Below are 24,626 nucleotides of genomic sequence, written 5' to 3' on the forward strand. Positions count from 1 at the left end.
TTGCTTTTCGCTTGAAAATATTTCATGCCAGGAACCCCCATACAAGATTGGTGTTATTAAAATGTTTCAAAAAATATTCCACATTTTCTTCTAGATTTTTTTAAATTTTTAATAACCGATCAACAAGCTCACAACGCGTCGCCTGTGAGCTTGTAGCTTAAGGGGCTAATGTGGCCTAGTCACTTCTTTTGGGCTCGTTTTCCTATACCTGCTTCCTTATTTCTCTCACACAATCTGGCAACACTCGCGGTGACGCGAGATTCGTACACAGTACGCAGCAGGCAGCAGCCCTGCGTGTTTGTGTTGCATGTGTGTGTGTATGGTTGGAAGAGTGGAAACATGTCTGGAAGAATAGTGCACACCGGAGGAACCGTGTCTATGAAATCTACCAAAACATAAACTCAGTATCGTTATCGTAGTCAGTCGTACAAATTAAGTGACGTTTCCGGGGTTGTTTCTACCCTGCTTGTTCTTTTCTTTTCTCCTCCCGTAATTTGTACCGACTCTGATGGGCGAATAAGTGAGCGTTGTGTGAAGGTTGTCCCAGAAGAAGACGATCAAGTGGAGTTTTGGGGGGCTGTAAAGAAGAAGACACACAGGGGGGGATCGGGGATGTTATCCGTGCTCTCTTATGGCAGACTGGTCGCCCGGGCTGTCCTAGGCGGACTCTCTCAGACGGACGGTCGGGACTACAGTCTGGTCACAGCCAGCTGTGGCTTCGGTAAGGACTTTCGCAAGGGGATCCTGAAGAAAGGCATGTGCTACGGGGACGACGCCTGTTTCATAGCACGAAACAAGTCCGCCGATGTCTTGGGTACGTGGCTGATGCATCAATCATAATTATTATTTGTAAACGTTCACAACTGGTTTCATTCACGATCCACTACGTTACCACTCAGTCCCACTGAAGTGAGTTAATATTATGCCATCCGTCTTGTTGTGGTTGGATGACCTTCAGTGAGTGAGCGATGCCAGCACGTGCACAAATCAGTGTTGCCAGATTTTGTGAGAAATCAGCAGCCAGGTCTAGGAAAACGAGCCCAAAATAAGCAACTACGGTAGGCCACATGAGCACGTTAAACCTATATGCATCGGCTATTTGAAAATAGCCGATCTACAAGCTCACAACGCGTCGCGATGCGAGCGTGTAGATATGCTATTTTCAAAAACTCTTGTAATACAATGTGGAATATTTGGATAATATATTTGAACCACTGGTATAGATTTTTTTGGAAGCAAGTCTAAATTAGCAAGTACATTTTAGAAACAAACCCAAAAAACAGCAACCACCAATATCTACAAGCAACTTTTGAAAAAAAAGAAGAAGTCCAAAGTCGCTTATAATATGCGGACTTGGCAACGCTGGCACGAATGAAAACAAAACAGACCCTTCTCCACCCCCAGCCCAGCATCTTACTATACATAAAAAAAAAAACTTTTATAGTAGCATGGGGAACAACAACGCCATCAAGGCCATGTTTGACATAGCTGACAGTGCTCAATGTGCATTTAATTAGGATATGTGTGTAGTGAATATGTGGACATTTGAAGGAGAACACTTTATTAAGGTGAAACATAAAATGACCTTTCACCTAGAAGAGATCCGTTAAGACCCACGGCGATACAACCTGAAATAAACCCACAGTTCGAGAGAAACACAATGCCTTTCCAAATATGATTCAATCGAGGTCAGAATAGATCAACATTTCAGCCTAAACTGTTACTTAGAATAAAGGTCAGAATGGTAGTGCATGGAGGCAGCCATGTTGCTAACGTTGTTAGCTATACCTAGCTAATAGAGCTGGCTTTAAACGGCTTTGTCCTTACTACGCTGGAATCGATTTCGCTGTACTGGTTGCGTATCCGGTCTAGAGCGGATACGGAAACTGTCTGTGTGCGTTTATGTATGCATATGTGCAAATTACCCGGATACAATAGGCGGGTTCTTGATCGGATTAAGCGTTGAGCAGTAAAGTTCTAGACAGAAATTAACGACAAAACAACGTGGCTGTTGTCCACATTTGTAACTCTAATGTGTCCTTCTATCTTTGTAAAAAATGTTTGGTGCATGTGTGCACCTCTGGGTGCAGTGACATCTGGATATAATGTCTTTGGCTTAATGGGCCATGACTGTTTGTGACTTGCCCTGAGAGCTAAGCTTTTTAGTCTGCCCTCTGTCACCCTGCTGGAGTGTGTTCCTGCAAAACTAGGAGGATGCAGAGGTCCCAGCTTGTATGCTCGACTGTCCATGGCCCTTTCTCCTTCATTCATTTAGGGATATTTCAATCCCGGGGAACTACAAATAGAAACACTTCATGGTTTTAGTTTCTCTCTGGTAAGTTATTAAGCAGATATGGGTTTTTATCTGAGGTATACCTTCTGATGCTACCTTACCTCTGGTGCCTTTAACCAGTGTGTCCAATATATTGGATATGTACTGTAATTGTAATGATAAACATTACAGTTTGTGTATGTTACCTAATGGTTGACATGGGAAAAAAGGAGGGAAAAAAAGTGATACCTGATGTCAGGTATCAGAAATGTCCTCATATGCAGAAATGAAAGTACATTAAATAAAATGTGCAATATACTCATGCACCTTTTTTATTGTAGAATTTGTGAGAAAACATCTGCAAACAGAAATAAATGTCAATATTATAACGCATTGCATCACTCTGCTATTTTCAGCAAGTGACAGAACAACACTCACACGACACCTGCCACAGTATGTCATTATGTTGTTACCACAGCAACCAATGCCGATAGGTCCACGCTGTCTGAATATGCAAATCAGATCAGTTGCAAATAACAGTGTGGACTTTCAGTCCAATGATGAGATTTGAGAAACAAATCAGATTTGCCTGCGGTCTGAACAAAGCCTTGATTGGAACAAGTGATGACCACCAGTTACCCATTTGGATTCAGTGTATTCTATAAGTAAAACTGCAGCAACTAACCACACTAGAATTCATTCTATCCATTCTGACATTGGTCCTGAAAATGTCAAACTGATGCCAGCCCTGTTGATGTCAGCCCTGTTAACTCACTGAGTGCCATTAACGTGTTTCACGTGTTTTTACCGCTATGGCGCTGGGTGCCAATGATGTGTTTGACGTGTTTTTGAAAAAAAAAATGGAATTACAATCAGTGAAATGCATACTATGTTGGGTCTTACGCTAAGTGAAATAAAATGGAATCCCATTAACAAGTGTAGTGTATTGGTGAAAAAAAAGTGAGAAAATGGAAAAAGGAAAAAAAAAAGCTGCTAGTGTTTTTCTTTTGTTTTTTGGGGACCAGCCAGAACACTCAGGATATACCTGGCTGGAGTAACCAGTACATGTTCTTAACTGGGTAGATGTGAAGTAACCAGTACATGTCCTTAACTGGGGATAGTCATTTTCAGAGTCACTTGTCTTTGGATAATGGAAAAGACTGCAGCCACCTCTTCAGCTTTGTTCAATGGCAAACAGGCGGATCTTCTTTCTTTTTTCTTTTTTTTACAGGAACTGTAAAAAAAGAAAAAATAACGAAAAGTATACACCAGAGAACTAATCTATCAGAATGATAAAGAGTACTTTATTCTCAAATTGAGTTCTGTCAGAGTGGCGGACTCGAGGAATTATGAAAAAAGTATGACATTTTGTCACCATACCCTAGGTGGGGTTGGCGAAAGGGCCTACTCTGTGTGGAGTTTGCATGTTCTCCCCGTGTCTCCCAGGGTAGTTAATACCCTCACAAAAACATGCAGTAATCCTGGTCACTATATTGCCTCCCCCATGACAGCCGGGGCGCCTGATGGAGGGGAAGGGAACTGGTTGGAATAACGTGTTCCTTCCACGTGCTACGTCCTACCAGGGAAACTCCCCCGTCAGGTGACAAGAAGGCCAGTTGGCTCTCATGCACTGAACGAGGCATGAGCTCGGCCCTAACCTCCCTAGGCTGGTGAGGGGAGTGTAGCGCCCAGGATCACTTAGATAATTGGCACCGGGTGAAAAAGTGTAGTGTATTAATTACACTGTCATCGTTACTCAAATGTCTTTTGTTATTGTACCATCAGGTGTAGCAGATGGCGTGGGTGGTTGGCGTGACTACGGCGTCGACCCCTCCCAGTTCTCTGCCACTCTGATGAGGACATGTGAGCGACTGGTGAAGGAAGGCCGGTTCATACCAACTAACCCAGTGGGCATCCTCACCTCTGGTTACTATGAGCTCCTACAGAACAAAGTACCCCTGCTGGGTGAGTATAGGACACACACTCACGCACGGAAAAGGGGTATATTTGCTCATACGTGAAATCTGTCCTGCATTTAAACCATCCTAACTAACTTCATACAAAGTCAATGGCAGAATGAGTCATAAATAAAGCTACCAATTTAAACTGTTCAGTGAAATAAATAACATAGCTGCAAGATGAGTCAGAGACAGTCGACAGTGGCCCAGCATACCAAACTACAGAAAGTATTTTCGCTCTCAAATACTGAAACACAAATGTTGTTGTTGGAATTTGCTACACTACTACTTTTGCACAAATGCTTAGAATAAACAGGATTATACATGCATTTATAAGGAACACTAGGCCTCAATGCTTGTTCCATTGAATGGTGTAATACTGATGAAGTAACAAACTGTACTCAAAGGTGATCAGATTGTATTTCGTTCAGCCCAGACGCTGAGACTCGGCGAGGTCATAAGGACAAACTTTGTCCCCTTAACAAGGAGCTACATGGCACCTCATGGTCCAAACTACTTTAAAGGCACAGGAAAGGAACTGTAGCTGTGGCCAAACAGACTTTAAAAGCTGTCATGCCAAGAGGTCACATTTCTACTGAGATTCAGTATGTCTGGAATCCTGCCAGAGCGGACACTAAATGTTAACCCGCTTGACATGATGTTTATCAAAAGGTCTAGTTATATTTTGGGAAACTGTGACAAGGTGTGTGCTTGACAGTCAGCGCTCAAGGTTACTGGGCCTGCTGGCTGTTAGGACTGCCGTTACTGGAGTGGGGATCAGGGACAGGGAAAGGAATATGCCCTTGCTTTTTTTCAGCTAGAGCCCTGACTTCATCTCAAATCTACCTCCTCCACGATCGGCTTCTTGCAGTACACATCGCAGAATATTAAAATTATGGTATTTTTTTTTTCCTGTATTTTTTATTTTTACAAAAAAGTGGTACAAGACATTGTAAGCACCGGCTGTCTTAAAGTTGGGCAAGATTTAGATGGGCAAGAAAGAGAAATATAAAATTAGATTTTGATCAGTTTTCATTAATGCAATGAAAACAGGCACTCACCATAATGCAATATAATAATCTTGTGCTTTGTAAATAGAAAGGAAACGCCTGCGCTGGACTTCAGACCAACTTGGAGCTGGTCTTAAAGCGCAATCGCTTGGGCGCAATATCATTTGGTATTTATTAGGGCTGTCCCCGACTCAGGATTTATCTAGTCGAATCAAGAGTCAGGAATTTAATGCGACTAGTCGGCGATTCGTTTTTAAATAGAAAATAGGTGACCTAATTGGAGGCTACAATTGCATGTGTTTCAGGAACTTTCAGTGCTGATTTAGAGCACATTGCATTGTGAAGTGCAACAGAGCCATATGAACATTTTTTGAACATTTAAAAGCAATGAATCCGTTAACTACATGACTGCAGACTGCTTATTTTAATTGACAACAATCAACTGTAGGACTACAAACAGTTCAGAGTGCAACGCTACTGTATCAAAGAGCTATGTCGTAGATCCAGCAGTCGCTGGTGCAAGACAAAACTTTAGCCAACATGAGATGCTGCGGGGGTAAGAGTTCAACACACTTCCAAACGGTGTACATTGTTTAAGTCACAGGAGCAATGGTTTTCATATTATAAATATGAACTTTAGCCAAAACCTTCATAGTAGCTTAGCAGCAACAGAAGAAGTATTTCTTCTCGAAACGGCAGATTTCAAAATAAGAGCCTCCCGTAATATGATTAGTCAGCTGGTTTTATTTTTAAGTCTACTTACGGATGGACTAAATTAGAAGTACATGACACATCAGAGCTCCGCACCGTATAGCCTACACTAGTAACTGACACTATAAAAAGAATTGACCAAAAGAAGAAAAAAACTTTCAGGGGACAGGCCTAGTATTTATACAACGTGGGCGCTGGGCATGTAAATGACTGCGTTCCTACTGTGTTGGTAGGAAATAGCAAAGATAATTGCGCTGTACCTAGGGTTGTCTTACGCCGTGAAAATTGGGCCGTTAATCTTGTTCACCAAATATCCCCTCTCTCTGTGCTTTATCCATAAGCTTATCAATCTTTCTCATGTCTCCAGGGAGCAGCACAGCCTGTATTGTGGTTCTAGATCGTCGAAGTCACCGACTGCACACGTGTAACCTTGGTGACTCAGGATTCCTGGTGGTGCGAGGAGGAGAGGTGGTACACCGATCCGACGAGCAACAGCACTACTTCAACACTCCCTTCCAGCTGTCCATTGCCCCCCCAGGGGCTGAAGGGGTGGTACTCAGTGATAGGTCAGTACTGTTACATTTAACCACATGAACCCTAGCATCTGACATGATTATATAGGCATGTCATCTCCCCTCTCCAGCCTTTCCTGTCTCTCTGCTTATTTGTCACTAGAAGAAAGTGAGCAGAATGATTTTTTTGATACAAAAACTAAGGCAAAGAGTGAGCTTTATGGGTTCCATTATTAGCTAGAGTAAGTCACGTGATGCTGTGACCCCAAAAATCTCCCCTCCCCCCGTAGTCTTTTACAACTTGATCTACGATGCACGTGATTCCCTGTGTACTGCCAGCATGTGCTACTGAGCTGGCCATGTGACAACAGACCTTCACTTCAGCTGTTATGCCAACTGTGTGTGGGGCCACATACTGAAACCCAGGGGGACAATCAGAGGGTGGACTTAATTCTCTACCCCGGTTCTTTTCAATCTTTTTCTGCTACCTTTCAAACAAAGGTGTCTGGTCGCCCCAAGATGGGTATATATATTTTTCATCTTCTACTGTATATCCGTTTTCAAGTAGACTTACTGTGTTTTGTATTGCATCCCAGGCGAAGCACAGATATGCAACATCCATTTTGGGGAATGATTTATATCCATCCTTATTTTTTGTTGTGTGAAAGCCTATTGTGCAAGCTGTCTCTGTGCAATTGCAAAGGTATGTGCACGCTAGAAAGTGAAATAACAAGCACACAAAAGCTGGCTGCATGCATTCAGTAGCAGTAATTGGTGTTACTACAACATTCAGTTTCCTACCCTGGTAGACTGCTTAATAGGGGATAAACCTTATGCCATTGCTAAAACAATGCAAGGGCAAATCAACTTGAGATGAGAGAAACATGGCATAGAAAGACATGGCATGCTGCTTTAGAGTCAGCTGTGACTACCATCCCCACCACCCTCAAGACTTGAGAGAATTACCGTAGACCTAGATGTTCCTTAACCCATTTAGACCTGAGGCCAATTCTATAAACACCTTCTAAATCCTGACCTGACCTAAGTTTTCTGAAAACAATTTTTATTACAAAATTACAAAAGATTTATGTTGCTATATACTGTACATAGCAACAACCCCCCCCCCCCCCAAAAAAAAGGGGTTCCCGGATTGAAAGGTATAGTTACATATAGGAGTTCCCGGTCTAAATGGGTTAATGGAACTAGCAGTACTCGCATGCTCCTGTTTCACTTGTGACCGACCTGGCTGTGCTCTCGTCTTTCCACCAGCCCTGAAGCAGCTGACAGCTCCTCCTTTGATGTCCAGCTTGGTGACATCATCCTCACTGCCACCGATGGCCTCTTTGACAACATGCCAGATTACATGATTCTGCAGGAGCTCAAAAAACTCAAGGTGCCACATTTTGATGTCCATAAATATATATTATGCAGCAATGCATATCCAGCTCAGTGTTTTAAGTATATTCAGAAAACACATTTGCCGTGCCTTCTCCATGTTGTAATGCAATGCATTGTTGTTGCAGACCACCAACTATGACAGCATCTTGCAGACTGCACAGAGCATTGCAAAGCAGGCTCATAACCTAGCATATGACCCCAACTACATGTCCCCATTTGCACAGTTTGCCTGTGCCAATGGCCTGAATGTCAGAGGTATGTCAAATTTCAATGATCACTGTGTGCCCATTTGAAAGATCATGTTTCACGTCCACCGTCTACCCACAAGGCAATTTTTACATTATAGGATGTATATAGTTAGTGTGATGTGTATATGTTTCTCAGACAAGGACCAAACCATCAAAAAGGAAAAGGCTTGAGCACGCTGGACACCTTAAAACGTTTAATAGGGGCAAAGAGAACTACTGACCTTTCAACAGCACTGTGTCATCTTCAGACTCGGAGTGAAGATGCATTGTGCTGGCAAAAGGTCCGTAATTCTCTTTGCACTTATTAAAGAGAATTACTGCCGAATCATCATGGCTGCTGTCATCACTGCCGACAACAGCCATCATTTTTATATTTGAAAGCTAAATTATAAGCTAAATTACTGACTGCCAAGATTATTCAACTACTGCACCAGTGCAGCAGAGCCGACCGTGACAGGCGGGATCTGCTTGCTTGCCCCCCATTGAAAATGAATTGCTAGAGGCTGTCTGAAAAGACCATCATGGAGCAAGAAGCTTACCAGAGGCTTCTGTATGAGAAGCTTTACTGTTTATGTCGGTGCCTTATGTCAGATTCATAAACTGCAGTATTTTCCTTGACCTTTGCACATTTTTGTACGTTCATCAAGCCGTATGGAAGTAAGCATTTGACTTCCCGTCAGTGAACTTCACAATAAGGTGTTATTGAAGAGCTGAACGATGCATAATAAATTGCCAACACAGAGCTACATTACATTAACACACTACATAAGGATGACTGTGATTGTTGAAAAGTTAGTTGAAATTCCAGTCCTTAAAACGTCAAATTGAATCGTGGATTTGGAGAATCGTGACACCTCTAAAACATAAATATACTGTGTATGTCTGCATGCAATCTTGACAGTCTGTCTGCAGATTGTGTAACTCAGATCATAGCCATGACAAAATAGTCATATATAAAGTACTATTTCTTTACCCTCCATGTTCTTGTGCACCAGCCTAAAGAAGACAGGATTTCTGACATAGGCTACAAATTAGAAACAAAGTCACTTATATTGTCACAAGAAGTTGGTGAAATTCTTTAGGCATGAACCTGTCCCTTAATTGGTCAATCACCAATTTATTTATTTATTTTTTACTTTAATTGATCTCGTCCCTAAAACGATTTAGGCCTGTCACATTCTTATCATCTGTCTTTGTTTTTCTGCAGGAGGGAAACCAGATGATATTACAGTGCTGCTGTCCATTGTGGCTGAATATACAGACTAATGTGTGTTTGAGTATGTGTGCTGATCGTTCCTTTCCCTCTGCCTGAGTCTTCCACCTGTGGCCCTCTCAACTGCACTGCTTCCTTTGGGGCTGACAGGGGAGGCCCAACCCCACACCACACACTCCTTGCTGTGGGACTGAAGGCTACCAGGTTGTCCGTTTTAGTGCTGGTGCTCAAAAGGTTGACAGGAAGCGGGCAGCTAGGATATTTTCATGTTGATCATGAAGCGCGTGAAGCTGAGAAGAGTGGGCTAGGGGACATCTTTCAGTTTCCAATGTCTAGTTGCATGATGTTGAACACTTTCTATGTAATGTGAGGGAGGGACAGTTTGCTTTCACTGACCAGGAGAAAACCTGAGTTATACTTAGTTGCGTGCCGGTGTTGTGTACCGAAAATAACCGAACTACAAGCTCACAATCTGTCGTGGCGTGATGCATTGGGAGCCTGTAGATCTACTACTTTCGGTGCGCAACACCGGCATTCAGCTACGTATTAATCAGGCTTAAGGCTGAGGACTTTGACGTTGTATAGCCCTCATTCATAAATGTGATATCATAAGAGGAGTAAGCCATGGTTTGGAGTTATTTTGGAAAGTACACAGTAAAATCCCCTGTTCATTTAACTCAGAGTTACAAGTGGATAAATTAACACTGAGGATTTTACTTTGTATTGGTAGTGGTGCCTAATGAAACAGAGTGGCTGTGTTTTTGTGTTTTAGACCAGGGTTGCACAAACTTTTTCAGCAATGATCCAGAAATATTGATTCATGCTTGTCACGACCCTACCCATTGTAGTATTCATACATGAGAATTCATTATCAATTAATTAATCAACAGCCACGATTTCTATCAGAATCTAAAGAAAAGGATCAAGTTCCAGAAATGAACAGATCATTATTTTGGCGAAAAGCTTCTTCTTAATGCAAGTTTTTGCTTTAATGTGCGTAAATAAAGGCATGCAACATCCCAGTAAACAACATATGATTATGATTATCAGGAAATTCAGTTTAAAACTGAAATTACTCAATGCAGCATGTTTTTAAAGTATTTCTATACTTGGCATTACTTGGCTCATGCAATTGCATTCCCATTGCGTTATACAATTCCAAATAGATATCCTATGACCCACGTTTGGGTCGTGACACAAGTTTGTGCACCACTGTTTTAGACACTGTCCAATGTTGTTGATGTGGGGGTTATAAGGAAGATGGATTTGTAAGACGAGTTTATGGATGTGAGAATGGTATCGAGAGCTACGGTTTGGAGATACTGAGTGAGGGTTTGGGTCCATGGCTTTGGTCAGAGTATGCGCTTGATGGAATACCTAGTGAGTGAGTTATCTTAAGTATATCCTATAAATGAAGGGTAAATATTTTTTTGTCACATGGCTTAGCCTGTTACAGAATAGATCCATTGGTGTACACGTTGTAAATATTGTTTATTGTGTTTTAGGGCCTTTACATTGTTTTATTGCTTTGGTTGTTAAAGCAAAGAGTTATGTAATTATTGTGAACAATGTACACAATACACATGCATCCAGAAATATGTTTTTTAGCTAATGGATCGGATCTTGAAGTAAGCTTTATCAATCCTGCACTTCCACTGGCTAAAATAAATAAGATGTCTGCTGAGATTGACAGCAGTGCCATTAGGGTTGTGCATGTCCACAGTCCACAGCAGGTTCTTGGGGTGTCTGTAATGTGGAGAGGTGTGTGTACGTGTGTGTCATAAGTCTGAGTAAGTGTAAGCTGTTGAATTTGTGAGATATTTAATGTTGACACTTGTTATTTTGCAAAGCTGGCGCTAGCATCTGGGAATGCTTACAACTGCAAAGATAGGTCAGGCATGAATTGAAACAAAAGATTTATTTTTGTAGCTTTGTTATTTAGTTTTATGAGTAAGATTTCCAAGTGTCATCTGGCACAGTGTGATGGATGTTTAAAAAGATTTGAATGCTATCTTAACATGAATCAGATGTTGCGCAATGAGTGTGTGCGTGTGCGTGTGCGTGCGTGCGTGCGTGTGTGTTTTCTTTATTTTTTTTTGTTTGTTCCGGTTCTTTATTTCCCGACCCTTTGTAATAATTTGCTGCTTCTATTTTGTAATGCAATTGTCTGTGTATACCTGTACATGATCTACGTGAACATGGTCATCATGATTGTATTAATTGTATGTAAATGTGTGCGCTGGATTTAATGGAGTCATGCTCTTCAAAATCATGATACTGTCCTGGTCTTGGTATTTTGTCCATTCCCTTTCTTATAACTGATGATATGCTGCCCACACTTGTCCATGTGGTTTGGAAAATGTTTTAAAAGCAATTGCACCAAAGACACCGTTTATTTACTTACATCATTATGTTTTTTAGCAAGCAAAACACGTAACAGTACTGTAAAATCCTTACGCTTATACACGTCCACTCATGCTTGATGTCCCGCAGTCTTTTTCATAAAAATATTCTGAGGGATTTCACTTCCTTGCCTAAAATTCTTTCACCAGACTAGTGCTTATATCATAGTTATGGCTTTAGATGTATGTGACTGGTTATCTGTGATGACCTACAAGGCAGGTTTATACAACCAAAGAAGGAAAGCCATAGACACGTCATTAGGGTACAGTTATCTGGGCCCTGCTGTCAAGATAACATTGTGACATATAGTGTCACTGTCTGGTCTAAAAAAGAAGAAAGAAAACAAGCAGCACTATTGCAGACGTCTCAACTCGGCATCTTTCCTGAAACAGTCAAACAGGACTTTATAAACAATTCTATAAGCTTGAGTACCAGTGCAACCAAAACTTGAGTTTGCCAATGAATACCATAATATAGATTAAAATATATTTCTGTCTTTACGCTTATTCAGAAATGAGACCCCTTTTCTTTTGTGCAAGAATTATTTCCCACTAGTTATTTGGACCCCTGACATAAACTAAGTTGTCATTGTACTGAATGTCAGCTGACATACAACTTGCCTCATCCATTAATATCTGTCCTTTAAACTACTGTGCACTTCAGTTTATTTAAAATAATTATAATTCTATTTTCTCAAGCAAGTAAAGAAAATGGTTTATATGTAAAGATGAATTTAGTTTTTACTGACATTTGAGGTTTAAAAAAATATTCCATGCACAGAGGCAGGAGCGGTGAACTGTGGTGTGGTGCTGTTAACTGATGGAGGTGCACAGTTTCAGCCTTAACAAAAAAGTTAGACCTGTAATAATAAAGAGGCCTTCCCTTGCTTTTCTTGTCGTCATGTTGTGCAGTGTTTAATGTGAATGAAATCTGCCCCTGTGTTTCTCCTGTCCCTCTAAAGCAGTTTTTCAAAGGTGCTTCTACAGTCAGTACAAGGTATGATTGTTCTTTTTTCCACCAAGCTATGTTTGTGTGTATGAACGTTCTTCTCATATATACTGTGTAACAATGCAGGTCTAATTTCTGTATATATATTTTAAAAGATGTACAATATTTAAATAAAGAATCTAGTATTTATACTAAATCTGTTAATCTGAGGTTTTTTATTATGTAGACACTAACATATCTTGTGTTTGAACTTTGCATACTACTTAGTAATGTTGTCATACTGTTTTTTATTTACAAAATACATGTTAATGTTTTATGTAATCTGTAGTGGCTACTTGTGTGGCATACTGTATCAATGCACAGTGTGAAATGAGTGAACATTCTAGGACTGTTTTTAGGGCAGTTAGCTGGGAATCTAAAGAAAATGTTAGTGTTACTTGGGGGGCAGAAGGAACAAGTGCCCATACCATTTAGGAGTTATGATCATGAGTGCACTTGTCAAGAAAAAAATAATTAATCAAATCATTCACCAACTATTGACACACTTTTAACAAGTCAATAACTCAACAGTTTGTGAATTGACGATATTGACTGTCTAAGAATAGTTAATTCTAAACCTGAAGTGTTAGTCATCTTTTCTATGTGTGATGTCGTAAAATTAGTCTGGAATGTTGTCTCGTGATATTTCCCTTAATCATTAATTTGTGTTAATGGTGAATAATAACATAAAAAAATAAGCATAGACTAAGAGCAGTTCTGGTGGAAAAAACTATACCAACAGATTAATATCATGGGTAAACTAGTTATCCAATTAGTTATTTTACGTTGAAACATTTGACTAATCAATCAATCAAAAATCATAATCTAGGAGGCAATAGATTATTTAGTCACGTGTGTAAGTAGACATGGTGCAGTCAGTGTGTATCTGTGTGCAATCTTGACAGTCTGTCTGCAGATTGTGTAACTCAAATCATAGTCATGACAAAAGAGTAATTTAAGTCAATCAAGTTCAACCCCATCAGCGACGCAGAAAAGAAAAATATGTACAGTTTAAGAGAGGAGATTCAGGGTTATTGACTTATTAAACAACATTGTTGACCCAAGTCACCAAGTACACTCACACCTGCACCAGTCTCATTCTAAAATAATAAGGGAAACATGTTTACAGTAAACTATTCTGTCTACCTAGGCTATCTGTAGATTTTACTTTAATTAATCTTTACTTTACTTAATCACTATTCTGTCTACCTAGGCTATCTGTAGATTTTACTTTACTTAATCAATTTGCAGAGTGTGTTTGGTTTCATTTTAAAATAAAATCAGCCATTTTTAATTTAAACAGAAAAAAGACATTTGGATTCCAATGATGAAACTGTTTATAATTTGAAGGCACTACTATGGGTATAGTATTGGTAACATTAATGGTGGTTTAAGTGATATTTTTTGTAAAACCAAAACGTTTTTTATTACAAAAGTTAAAGCTCTATATTCTGATTGTAATCATTGCTAGTACCCCCCCACCCACCCCCCACCCCAAGAGATGGGGAGACCATTGTTACTGAACAATCATTCTATGTTTTTTGTTTTAGTAAATTAAAGGTGGTATAAGTGATATTGCCTTTTATTTACTAAAACACACGTGGAATATAAAACGAAAACTATATTGGAAATAATGTTTGAATTTTCGTTTTATTTCCTTTTATTTGAGCCATAATGAGGTAGTCATTTGTGCCACTAGATGGCAGTACAGGACAGAGGTGAGACTGGCACCGGTGTTTGTTTAGTGCTGCTGCTCCCACATACTTGCTGACAACAGGGATTCAGTCCATTCAAGGTGTGTGTCTGTCAGCTGACAGCTGTGTGATGCTAGCAGGTTAGCTCCTTCACTTAGCTAACAGCTCGCTAGCGTCATTTATTTAGCATCATATTCTAAACGGTTCTTTGTCACTTTAACCTCGCAGCGACGGCAACATTAACCTATACGTGATGACAGAAAATACGTGTAGATGATATAAAACTATCCAGCCTACCACTGCTAGCACCAGCTAGTTGCTAGGCAGCAATTCCTCTTAGCGACTTAAGAGGAGCACCAAAACATTAGTTATCAAATACCGCTCGGACGTCTTCATGGAGATGTCACACACCGTCGAGGAAGTGTGTTACTTAAGTACGTTAGATGTGAACTAGCTAATGCTAAATGTTAGTTAAATGGCAAGAATTGAGCAAGGCAATGGACTCCACTCAGCAGAGTCCAGCACAAGTTTGCGAAGCAGCACCACCATGAAGAATGTGTCAGCTGATGGCGAAGAAGACAACTCTTTGGGCTCCGACTCGGAACTGAACGGCTCTGCAAACTCTGGAGAAAGACAAACTGACAGATATGGATTCCTCAGGGATGGCCAGCAATGTGCTGCTGATGAATCGTAAGTGGCATTTCTTGATGTGAACAGTGATGGGAGAAGTACTACTACTCACATGTTTTACTTAAGTAAAAGTATCAATACTGCAATGTAGAAATACTAGCTGTTACAAGTAAACGTTTGGAATTCAAAATTTACTTCAAGTACAAAAGTAAAGGTATTCATTGTGCAGAATGTCCCATTTCACATGTTTTCCATAAAATGTTAATAACTCTTTGAAAATAGCAGATCTACAAGCTCACAATGTGTGAGCTTGTAGATAATGTCCGAAATGTATGTAGGGCTAAAGTGGTAATGTATGTTTTGTAATAATAATCAAATTTCTACAAAGTAACTAAAGTCTTCAAATAATTATAGTGGAGTAAAAGTATAATATTTGCCTCTGAGATATAGTGGAGTAGAAGTAAAAGTATTGAAAATTGGAAATACTTAAGTAAAGTAAAGTCACCTGAATAGTGTTGGTGAATCAGATTCAGATTACACTTTTTTGTAAGAACATCAATTATTGTATTTATCAGACAGCTCCCGGTTTCAAGAAAAGGTAAAGAATAGAAAGAAAGACACTTCAGATAGGCCTATTTCGAATATAATGCATGCAATTGCAAAGCAGTGTTATATATACATGAGGTGCAGGCCAGGGTTAGAATAGCAATAAAATGAAGCAGTTAAAATAGCACCAGATATGGAATCAGTCTGTTGTACATGGTTAAAATAGCAATAATATGAGGCAGACAGAATGGACTGAATTGGCAATTGGCACGGTCTGAACAGATAACCACAGAGAAGTGAAGAATTTTGTATTAACATAAAGTTAATAATAATAAATCGAGTGAGCACTGCACTCACTAACAAACGCATACTCCATAGGATTGCCAGACCAGATGAACAGGAAACACTCCTCTCTAGTCTACCTGCCAGTTATTTAACTTCAACCCTCGTCACTTCCTTTTGATTTAGTAAGCCACAGGGAATGGCTGACTGATACTGAGTTTGGAGGTTGATTGGTACTTGGTAATGAATTCAAAATTGATTCAAGTAAATAGGGTAGGGGCCTATCTCCTATTTCTGTAGCGTGAGGTGGCTTGATGTACAAGTGCATCCCCCAGCCATGGTGGGCAAGTACATCCCCTGACGGCTGACGCTAGTATGTCGCAGGGACTTACCCCCAATCCAACACTTGATGCTGAGTGGCAAGCAGGGAGGCATGGGGTCTCGTTTTTATAGTCTTTGGTATGACCTGGCCAGGGGATTGAATCCCAACCTCCCAATCTCAGGGCGGACACTCTTAACTACAAGGCCACTGAGCTGGTCAAAATTTTATGCAAGTCACCTGAATCCGTTTTGTAGAGGAAATGCTGTAAGTCAAATGAGAAGTTATTTGGTAATTGCTTGATGCATTCAAGCTTTTTTCTCTCTAATATGACTGATGACGAGCTTAGCCTGAATAGTGGTATTACCAGACCACCTTAGCTAGCCTAATTCTTAATTCTGTTTTGTTTGTTAGCGTTTTTCCCACATTTTCACCTCAATGTCAATTCCCAGAGTTAATTATATCAACCACAACTTGTATAATCAATAACTTGTACCTTCAATACTATTTTAAAATCACATTACATCTGTAATGGCCTGTAATGTATCAGACTAACATATCAGCAAAGATGTTTGCTGTGTAGGGTATTTGCATAGCTTTTGAGCTTAGGAGCGATAGTGATCTATCTCTGAGTTCTGGTTTATCGCATTGTTGTACAGTATGTAAAATATGTAAAATATGTTAAATGTATGTGAGTCTACTTATTAGGCTCGGACAAACTCTTCAGTTAGTGATATGAGATGAGAATTTCTACAACATTATGCAAATTCTACTTTATGAAAAGTAGGGAGACCTGGCCCATGTTGTGCCATGGATCTTTTCCTTGTGTTGATGATAAACCTCTAGCTAAATATAATCAGTCATGTAGGATAAAAACATATAATTCTTAGTGCTGTCTTAGTATTTTTTATAACATCATAATGTAGGACTCTAGTGAGATATTAGAGAACGTCATGTAAGAGGCTGTAGAGAAAATAACTAGAGGAAAGTTCTCTCTCAACTTCCTGTTTTCCATATACTTCACTGGCAGTGGCAAGTGTTCCACTGTTTTGTCTGAGGACAGATTTCCTGTGTGGAAGAGATCAGGCACTGTCCCACCCCCTCCCATGACAGGCCTCTCCCATCATGAATACCAGGAAGTGATGAAAAGTGTGCATGCCACACCTTAGGGCTATTCTTCATTCATTGTTACTATTGTGTTTATGTATGTGTGGTTTGCACGGCAGCATGCACCTACTACAGCATCCTCATTTGGCTTATTTGTATTCCTGAGATATATCTGTGCCCACTTGGTTGTAATCTGATCCTCTTCTACACAAATCCAGCTTATGGTAATCAGCGTGCATGCACAGCCTCTAACACTTGTAAGTTGACATAATTTCATATAGCTTCCCCTTATGCACAAGTTGTCTTATAAAACAAAAACAACTTGAATTCACAAATTGTATTTATCTTAAAGTACATTATGTTGTGTGGCTGAATGCATCATTAGGCCTATCCAAAGTGTATATGCTCGTCTTTGCCTTCCATCAACAACCTTCTTTGAACTTACATATCAGGGAAAGTATCATTCTAAACTAAAGCATGACTTAATTAGTTCTCTCTGGTTGAAAAAATCTTGTTATATTGGCTATTTTCGATTAGGATAATTGCCTTTCTTCTTTGGCCCATAAATCTTCCTTGCATTAGTATCGTTTCCATCTGGGATCACAAACTCGAAATTGAAATTGCAAACTGTTAACACTAATTTGTTTGTTTTTGCTGGCCCTAATACCTGTCTTCTTGTCTCCAAAGTGCTGGAGACATCCCCCCTGAGGTGTTGAGACAGCGGGAGGCAAAATGGCTAGAGATGCTCAGCAGCTGGGACAAGTGGATGGCCAAAAAACACAAGAAGGTATGCTTTGATTGCCGTTTGTTTTGACCAATTTTACCATTTCTTTATATGTCTGAATATTTTAACATGTGTTTTCCCTTTCTCATCTAATGTGTTCAAATTTAAACAGATTTTACTGACATGAATGTATTATATAGGACTTGTAGCCTGATCATAATAAACTAAATCTGAAATGTACTACTGAATGTACTCATTCCCCAACACCCAGAGTATAAAATAATTACAAGAAAAATGTCTGCTTTGTGGATATCGTCAACTAAAAGGATAAATAGTTTTTTCTCTGTTGGCACTTATATTCTGCAAATATGTTTCATTAGCATTTTTCACATTCCATCTAAAAAAAACTAGCCCTTATTATCTATTCTGGCTTGAAGCTGGTTTTGCTCCTTGTCTCCTTCACGTCACTGTGGAATGCCAGCAAATGCATACTGGTACACACACCATGTCTAATTTATCAGAACACTTAAAAATAAGTAACAAGCAAATAGTCAATGTATTCTTTCAAGTTATCCCGTTGTCTAGTTTCTTCTCTCCATATATTTCTGTAGTGATAACAATGTGGTTTTCTTTTAATTGTCAGGTGAAACTGCGCTGTCAAAAGGGAATCCCACCCTCGTTACGGGGGCGGGCATGGCTCTACCTGTCTGGGGGGAAGGTGAAAAAGGAGCAGAACCTGGGCAAGTTTCAGGTCAGCCATACTTTCATTGTTGAATTCACTGATTATGTAAGTCAACTCTCAAGTTTCCTGACAATAAAAGATTCAAGGTTTATTGTATCTTGGCAAAACATTCCTTGTATAGCGAAAACAACAGCAACCTCCACAAAACAGATTTGGATCTGATATCTTTGTAATGAATTGAACAATATCTGCTTACAACAAGTCTCTCTGGTGATCTGCAGTCAATAAGGCAAATTCAGTCTTGGAAAGAAAATAAATACATTCATACAATTTCATCGTACTAGACAAGTAAAATAGGGAACAACATGGGTACTGTAAAAGGAACCTGTTACAACTCAACTAGTTGATGGTTAGGTCCAGCTGCTTTTCAGCCAGCTCTTTATGGAGGTCTTGAAGTTAACAATGGAGCTAATTGACTTAAAGGATCCCTGGCTAATAAGCCATATATGCCTTAATACGTTATAATTGCCCTATATGACTAAAACACCTTTAAATACTTTATTTATTTTTTAGAAATGGTACATTTTTCACTCAATAGGGACTCCTATCGCAAGTTGATGATGTCATTTGTCCATGTGTGGTCCAGCCATATGGAATGCATGTGCTAATAAAAAGTATTTCAAATATTGCTTTGATGCTCATATTAACCTTAGGAAGTGTTAAGTTGTTTTTTATAATTTGGTTTTCTAATTTTAGTTATAGAGGGAAATTATAATGTATTAAGGTATAATAAAGCTTATTAGCCAGGGATGCTTTTAAAGCTTGCAGGTAACCCAAATAATCCAAAATGAAACTATGCTGTGCTGTTAATACTGTGTTTGCATGACTACATTTCAGGATCTGGACAGCCAGCCAGGGGATCCCAAGTGGATAGACGTGATACACAGGGACCTCCATCGACAGTTCCCTTTCCATGAGATGTTTGTGGCGAGAGGAGGCCATGGGTGAGCATAGTGTCAGAATCTAAATAAGAACTGTCCACAGACTACAGCAGATGGAAATTCCAAAAATATAGGCCACCAGGCAGATTTGACAAGCAAAATATATATACAACCAAGCTATAACCTATTAGGTTCTCCAAATTATGATTTATTACATATCCGTATGATTAATCAAGTGGAATTTGTTTTGGTTATATAAATCGTTGGATAAGGAGCCCTTTATAGCCCTTTGTACTGCCAGCTTGTCAGAGTGATTTAAAATGGTGGTGTCTTTTTCTTTGCATATTGTAGGCAGCAAGACTTGTTCCGTGTGCTGAAGGCCTACACTCTGTATCGTCCAGAAGAGGGCTACTGTCAGGCCCAGGCTCCCATTGCTGCTGTGCTTCTGATGCATATGCCAGCAGAGGTACGCGCACACGCACACGCGCGCGCGCGCGCGCGCACACACACACACACACACACACACACACACACACACACACACACACACACACACACACACCCTTAAAGGGGTATTTCACTTTAAAACACTTCTGGGGGGTCATTTTAACATCTACTTAGGCTTTTGTGTGCACCCAAGACAGTTTTTAAATTGCTTGATTCAATATTTAGACATTTCATATTCATTTTATTAGACACGCCATGATAAACTCATTGAAAACACACGTCCCTGCTTATGCTGAATATCTTAAATATTGAATCAAGCGACTGGGGTGCACACAAAAGCCAGAGTAGACATTTATACTGTTAGTTTAGTTTCATACTGTTTATTCACATACTGTACAGCACTTTGGGCAACTCTTGTTTCAAATGTGCTTTATAAATAGAATTGCTTTGCCTTGCCTTTGACTTAAAATACTAAATATTTTCGTTTCATTGTAGGAGGCATTCTGGGGTCTGGTCCAGATCTGTGAGAAGTACCTTCCTGGATATTACAGTGTTGGACTGGTGAGACTGACATCTTGTTAGCTTGAATGAAAAAAGTCTGAATTGTGGCACATTCTCTAGCAGTCTAGTCTAGTTCATCACTTGATGAAAAGTGTGAACTAGAGAATGTCCTACACAGTTAAGCTGACTCTAAAATGACATTACATATTCACATTGCTCAGCATGTTAATAATTGTCAGGGATATGTACAATTTTTTTTTGCTCAGTCAGTTCTTTTAAAGTTGGAAAAAAATCCAACAAAAACTAAACATAATTTTCAACATGTTATTGTGTTGGAAATTGAACAACTTACAACTGTTGTCCATTTGTACCAAATGTATGGCAATTTTAGTATGAAGACTGTGTACTTCGACTATGTCTATAATTACTACACAGTAAAATTCTCAACGTTCATTTAACTCTCTGAATACTGAAGATTGTGTATGGACTACTGGCACTCGAGCTGTCAAATGAATCCTGGCATTTAACCACTTAAACTCTATATACTTTGTTAACCGGGATCCCCCAGGGGTCTATACTTGGTCCCTCTACACCAAATCTTTTACCGATTCACAAGTGTTATCAGCTTGTAGATGTGCTATTTTTGCTGTACTGTATGTGTTCACCTATTATTATGACATGCCCAGAGTAGGGACACTAGGGTTCATGTGGTTAAAGGTCTAGAATGAGACAAAGATCACCTGATTTGACAAGCAAAACACACACAAATGGCATACGTATGTCAGACACCAGCTGATTCCTCCTACAATGTGTTACACAGTCAGTCTTAAGACACTCAGTACTGGGTATGTTGCTGCTAGTGTGTCTCTAGCCTGACCATGATATACACTAATTACTTAACAACCATGAGTGGGTGACCAGGCAATGAAGCCTCAATAAAATGTCTATCAGATTAAAGAGAGAGAGAGAGAAGATTCTGTTCATTCTTACTTCCCATGGCATAACACACAGAGTGCGTATTAACTGTTATTAAGCAATTATGCAACCAGCCAACTGTGTGTGTGTGTGTGTGTGTGTGTGTGTGTGTGTGTGTGTGTGTGTGTGTGTGTGTGTGTGTGTGTGTGTGTGTGTGTGTGTGTGTGTGTGTGTGTGTGTGTGTGTGTGTGTGTGTGTGTGTGTGTGTGTGTGTGTGTGTGTGTGTGTGTGTGTGTGCGCGTGCGTGCGTGCGACACACTCATTCTCTCTCTTTCACACACACATTCTATCTCTCCATTTCCCTTTCTGTATATCTCCATGCTGACCCTTGTCATACCCATAGGAAGCTATCCAGCTGGATGGAGAGATCCTCTATGCTCTACTGAAGCGGGTGTCTCCTGTGGCCTACCGCCACCTGAAGAAGCACAAGCTGGAACCCATTCTGTACATGACTGAGTGGTTCATGTGTGCCTTCTCTAGGACTCTGCCGTGGGCCTCAGTTCTGCGTGTTTGGGACATGTTCCTCTGTGAAGGCAAGATGAATGAATTCATTAAAACCACTTTCAATCTGGCATTCCCATTTTTGGCATGTCATTATCGGTGGAAAAAAGAAGATCTACAAACGTGGGCTTGTAGACACCGTGTACGACTAAAATAGGGATTCATGTATTTTTCCATTGGACAGTTGTGCAAATGATCAGTGGCTCATTACAACAGTGGGATTGGCTCATTACAACAGTGGGTTTGTAGTATATTGCATTATGTTACAGACAAGACAAGACAAGACACATACCGTACATTAACATGACTGGACAAGACGCAGACATTATGATGCCTAGGGTGAAGGTTTTGTTTGTCCTGGTTGTCTTTAATATTACAAACTTTTACTTTGGTAGACATTCTGTGCTGCAAATACAGAAGGGTGGGGAGGTGCAGGCGCAAGAGGGCAGAAAACATTTCCCTGCAAGGCAATTCAGTACAATGCAGTCACCATCTAAAAGGAAGGGAGAACCACTGTTCTTAATGTATGTTGGCTGATGTTACTGTTCTCAGGTGTGAAGATCATCTTTCGAGTTGGCCTGGTGCTGCTGAAATGCATGCTGGGCTCTCAGGAGAAACTTAAGAGCTGTCAAGGCCTGTATGAGACAATGTCACTGCTGAAGGCGATAGAGCCACGCTACATGCAAGACAATTTCCTAGTGCGGGAGGTAGGTTATATTGGCAACAACTCACAAAAAGTGTTTTGGATCAGAAATGTAACATACTAATATACAGTAGATATTCTTAGAGTAGCATCATGGTTTATGTTGTGTGGTTGCTCAGCCATCTAATTTAATTGTTGTTTGAATTATGAAATAATATGCCAATAATCCTTTAGCCTCCAACACTTACAAACCGACTTTATTCAGTCTCAAAATACACAGTGTCGTCACCTAGTGGAAAATCAAATGCAAACAATGCAGCCTAAAAATGTAACCGTAGCCGAAATTGACAATATCCATTTAAAACCGTGAATATGTATTTCAAAGTAAAAACTTACCAAGCCACGTATTACATCTTATTACATTTTGAAAATTACCCATTTATCAATACACTCTGTCTTCTCTGCATGTTTCAGATCATCGAGTTGCAGGTATCGGAAAGAGACATCGAGAAGGAGCACCTCGCCCAGCTGCGGCAATGGAAAGAAACACGTGGTGATCTAAACTGTAAGTCCCCTCCGAGAATGCACGGTGCCAAGGCGATTATAACTGCCGATCCCCCGAGCCGGCAGGATCTGAGACAGAGGCCCACTATCATAGTGGAGTCTCCGCTAGCATCTAAGAGTGATGTGCAGGGAAGAGAAGAGACAGAGGAAAAGACCATAGGGGAAAATAATACGGAAGCAACCTCTCTACCACCAGAGATGACCAAACCGTACCTTTCTCCCAGTGACACCTCACCTCTCCCCAAACACATGCCTATCCAAGGGTCCAATGAGAGTCTGAGTAGTGCAGAGCACGACACCTACCTGTAACAGTGAAGATCGGGATTCCCACCCCTTCCAGTTTAACCACATTAACTCTGCTGGCATCCCTATTTTGGGCAAGAGTTTCAACATGTTTAAAAAATATCCACATTTTAAGGTAATTACATACAGAAAATAGCGATCTACAAGCTTACATTGTGTCGCGAGGTGACATGTTGTGAGCTTGTAGATTGTCTATTTTTGCTATTGGTCGTACAACTATAATTAGGGCTTAAGTGGTTAAACGTACTGTATACCATTCCGTCCGATCAACTGACCTGCACCACACACGCACGTACACACACTCGCTCACACACACAGAAACCACATCTGACAATCATCAAAGTCCTCAGTGTAATTAATACCTTCCATAGCCCTGCATACATGCACGCAGTTGGAAGGATATGTAATAAATGCATTGTCCAATGAGCAACTTGGGTTGGGGAGTGGGGACCATGTTGTTTTGCACACAGAGAATGCTTTAGACAGTGGGAGAGTCGGACTAGTCTTTCTTCATATTATTGGACAATACACTCACTAACTATCACACATGTTGGTGCAATGATTTGCCTCTAAAATGATTCCTGTGATAATCTTGAATGCTAAATTCTTATTAATGAAATTGATTTAGTTTTAACTGGGATTATTCCTATAGCACTTTTCCTTTGATAGTCTTCCTCTTGACACACAATCACTACATAAGCACAGTAGTTGCATGCTTATCCAAAATTATTATACTGAATCAGATTGTTCACATTTAAAGGTGGTGTAAAGGATATTTTTACATTAAAATAAGTGTTCAAAAGCTCTATATTCTGATAGTAATCATTGCTGTATCATCCCGTCATCCCGTCTCTCCAGCTCGTAAACAGAAAACGCATGTTCTGGTCAGAATACCAATTGTATCCAATTAGGAGAAAGAACTCATACAGGATACAGATTAAACAAGTGAAAATGGAAGTAATGAACTAAAAAAACGTGCAGACTGATTTGGACCTGAACACTATAAGATTGAAGCTGACAAATGATCTTGCGTGGGGTTATCTCTTCTGATCGGA

At 40.0% G+C, this 24,626-nt stretch overlaps 2 protein-coding genes across 3 annotated transcripts; both read left to right on the forward strand.

The window, feature by feature from the left end:
- Nucleotides 1-277: 277 nt before the first annotated feature.
- LOC311038068 (protein phosphatase PTC7 homolog) lies at nt 278-11,594 on the forward strand. Of its 2 annotated transcripts, XR_014600010.1 has the most exons (7): nt 278-814; nt 4,058-4,237; nt 6,319-6,517; nt 7,733-7,856; nt 7,987-8,116; nt 9,317-9,822; nt 9,877-11,594. XR_014600010.1 is itself a non-coding variant. In XM_084047379.1 (6 exons), the coding sequence occupies exons 1-6, from the start codon at nt 613-615 to the stop codon at nt 9,373-9,375; spliced, it is 894 nt and encodes a 297-aa protein (XP_083903505.1). In that variant the 5' UTR covers nt 278-612; the 3' UTR covers nt 9,376-11,594. The 2 variants fall into 2 exon arrangements, 1 of the variants encoding a protein (XP_083903505.1); XM_084047379.1 differs by having other exon boundaries at nt 9,317-11,594.
- Nucleotides 11,595-14,522: 2,928 nt separating this feature from the next.
- On the forward strand, nt 14,523-23,651 carry LOC311038126 (TBC1 domain family member 10A-like). The gene is made up of 9 exons (XM_084047475.1): nt 14,523-15,096; nt 17,978-18,077; nt 18,658-18,765; nt 19,594-19,700; nt 19,989-20,103; nt 20,580-20,645; nt 21,904-22,093; nt 22,614-22,768; nt 23,179-23,651. The coding sequence occupies exons 1-9, from the start codon at nt 14,882-14,884 to the stop codon at nt 23,575-23,577; spliced, it is 1,455 nt and encodes a 484-aa protein (XP_083903601.1). The 5' UTR covers nt 14,523-14,881; the 3' UTR covers nt 23,578-23,651.
- The last annotated feature ends 975 nt before the right edge of the window (nt 23,652-24,626 follow it).

Source organism: Gymnoscopelus microlampas (genome assembly GCF_963454915.1).
Source record: "Gymnoscopelus microlampas genome assembly, chromosome: 21".
Classification (NCBI taxonomy): Eukaryota; Metazoa; Chordata; class Actinopteri; order Myctophiformes; family Myctophidae; genus Gymnoscopelus; species Gymnoscopelus microlampas.

What these genes read in the sequence shown, in the direction of transcription:
- LOC311038068 (XM_084047379.1), top strand. Translation starts at nt 613, where the DNA reads ATGTTATCCGTGCTCTCTTATGGCAGACTGGTCGCCCGGGCTGTCCTA. An exon ending in GGGGTGGTACTCAGTGATAG is followed by an intron (nt 6,518 to 7,732) that starts GTCAGTACTGTT and finishes TCTTTCCACCAG; the next exon opens with CCCTGAAGCAGCTGACAGCT. An exon ending in AGGAGCTCAAAAAACTCAAG is followed by an intron (nt 7,857 to 7,986) that starts GTGCCACATTTT and finishes TTGTTGTTGCAG; the next exon opens with ACCACCAACTATGACAGCAT.
- LOC311038126 (XM_084047475.1), top strand. Translation starts at nt 14,882, where the DNA reads ATGGCAAGAATTGAGCAAGGCAATGGACTCCACTCAGCAGAGTCCAGC. An exon ending in CAATGTGCTGCTGATGAATC is followed by an intron (nt 15,097 to 17,977) that starts GTAAGTGGCATT and finishes TTGTCTCCAAAG; the next exon opens with TGCTGGAGACATCCCCCCTG. An exon ending in GATATTACAGTGTTGGACTG is followed by an intron (nt 20,646 to 21,903) that starts GTGAGACTGACA and finishes TCATACCCATAG; the next exon opens with GAAGCTATCCAGCTGGATGG.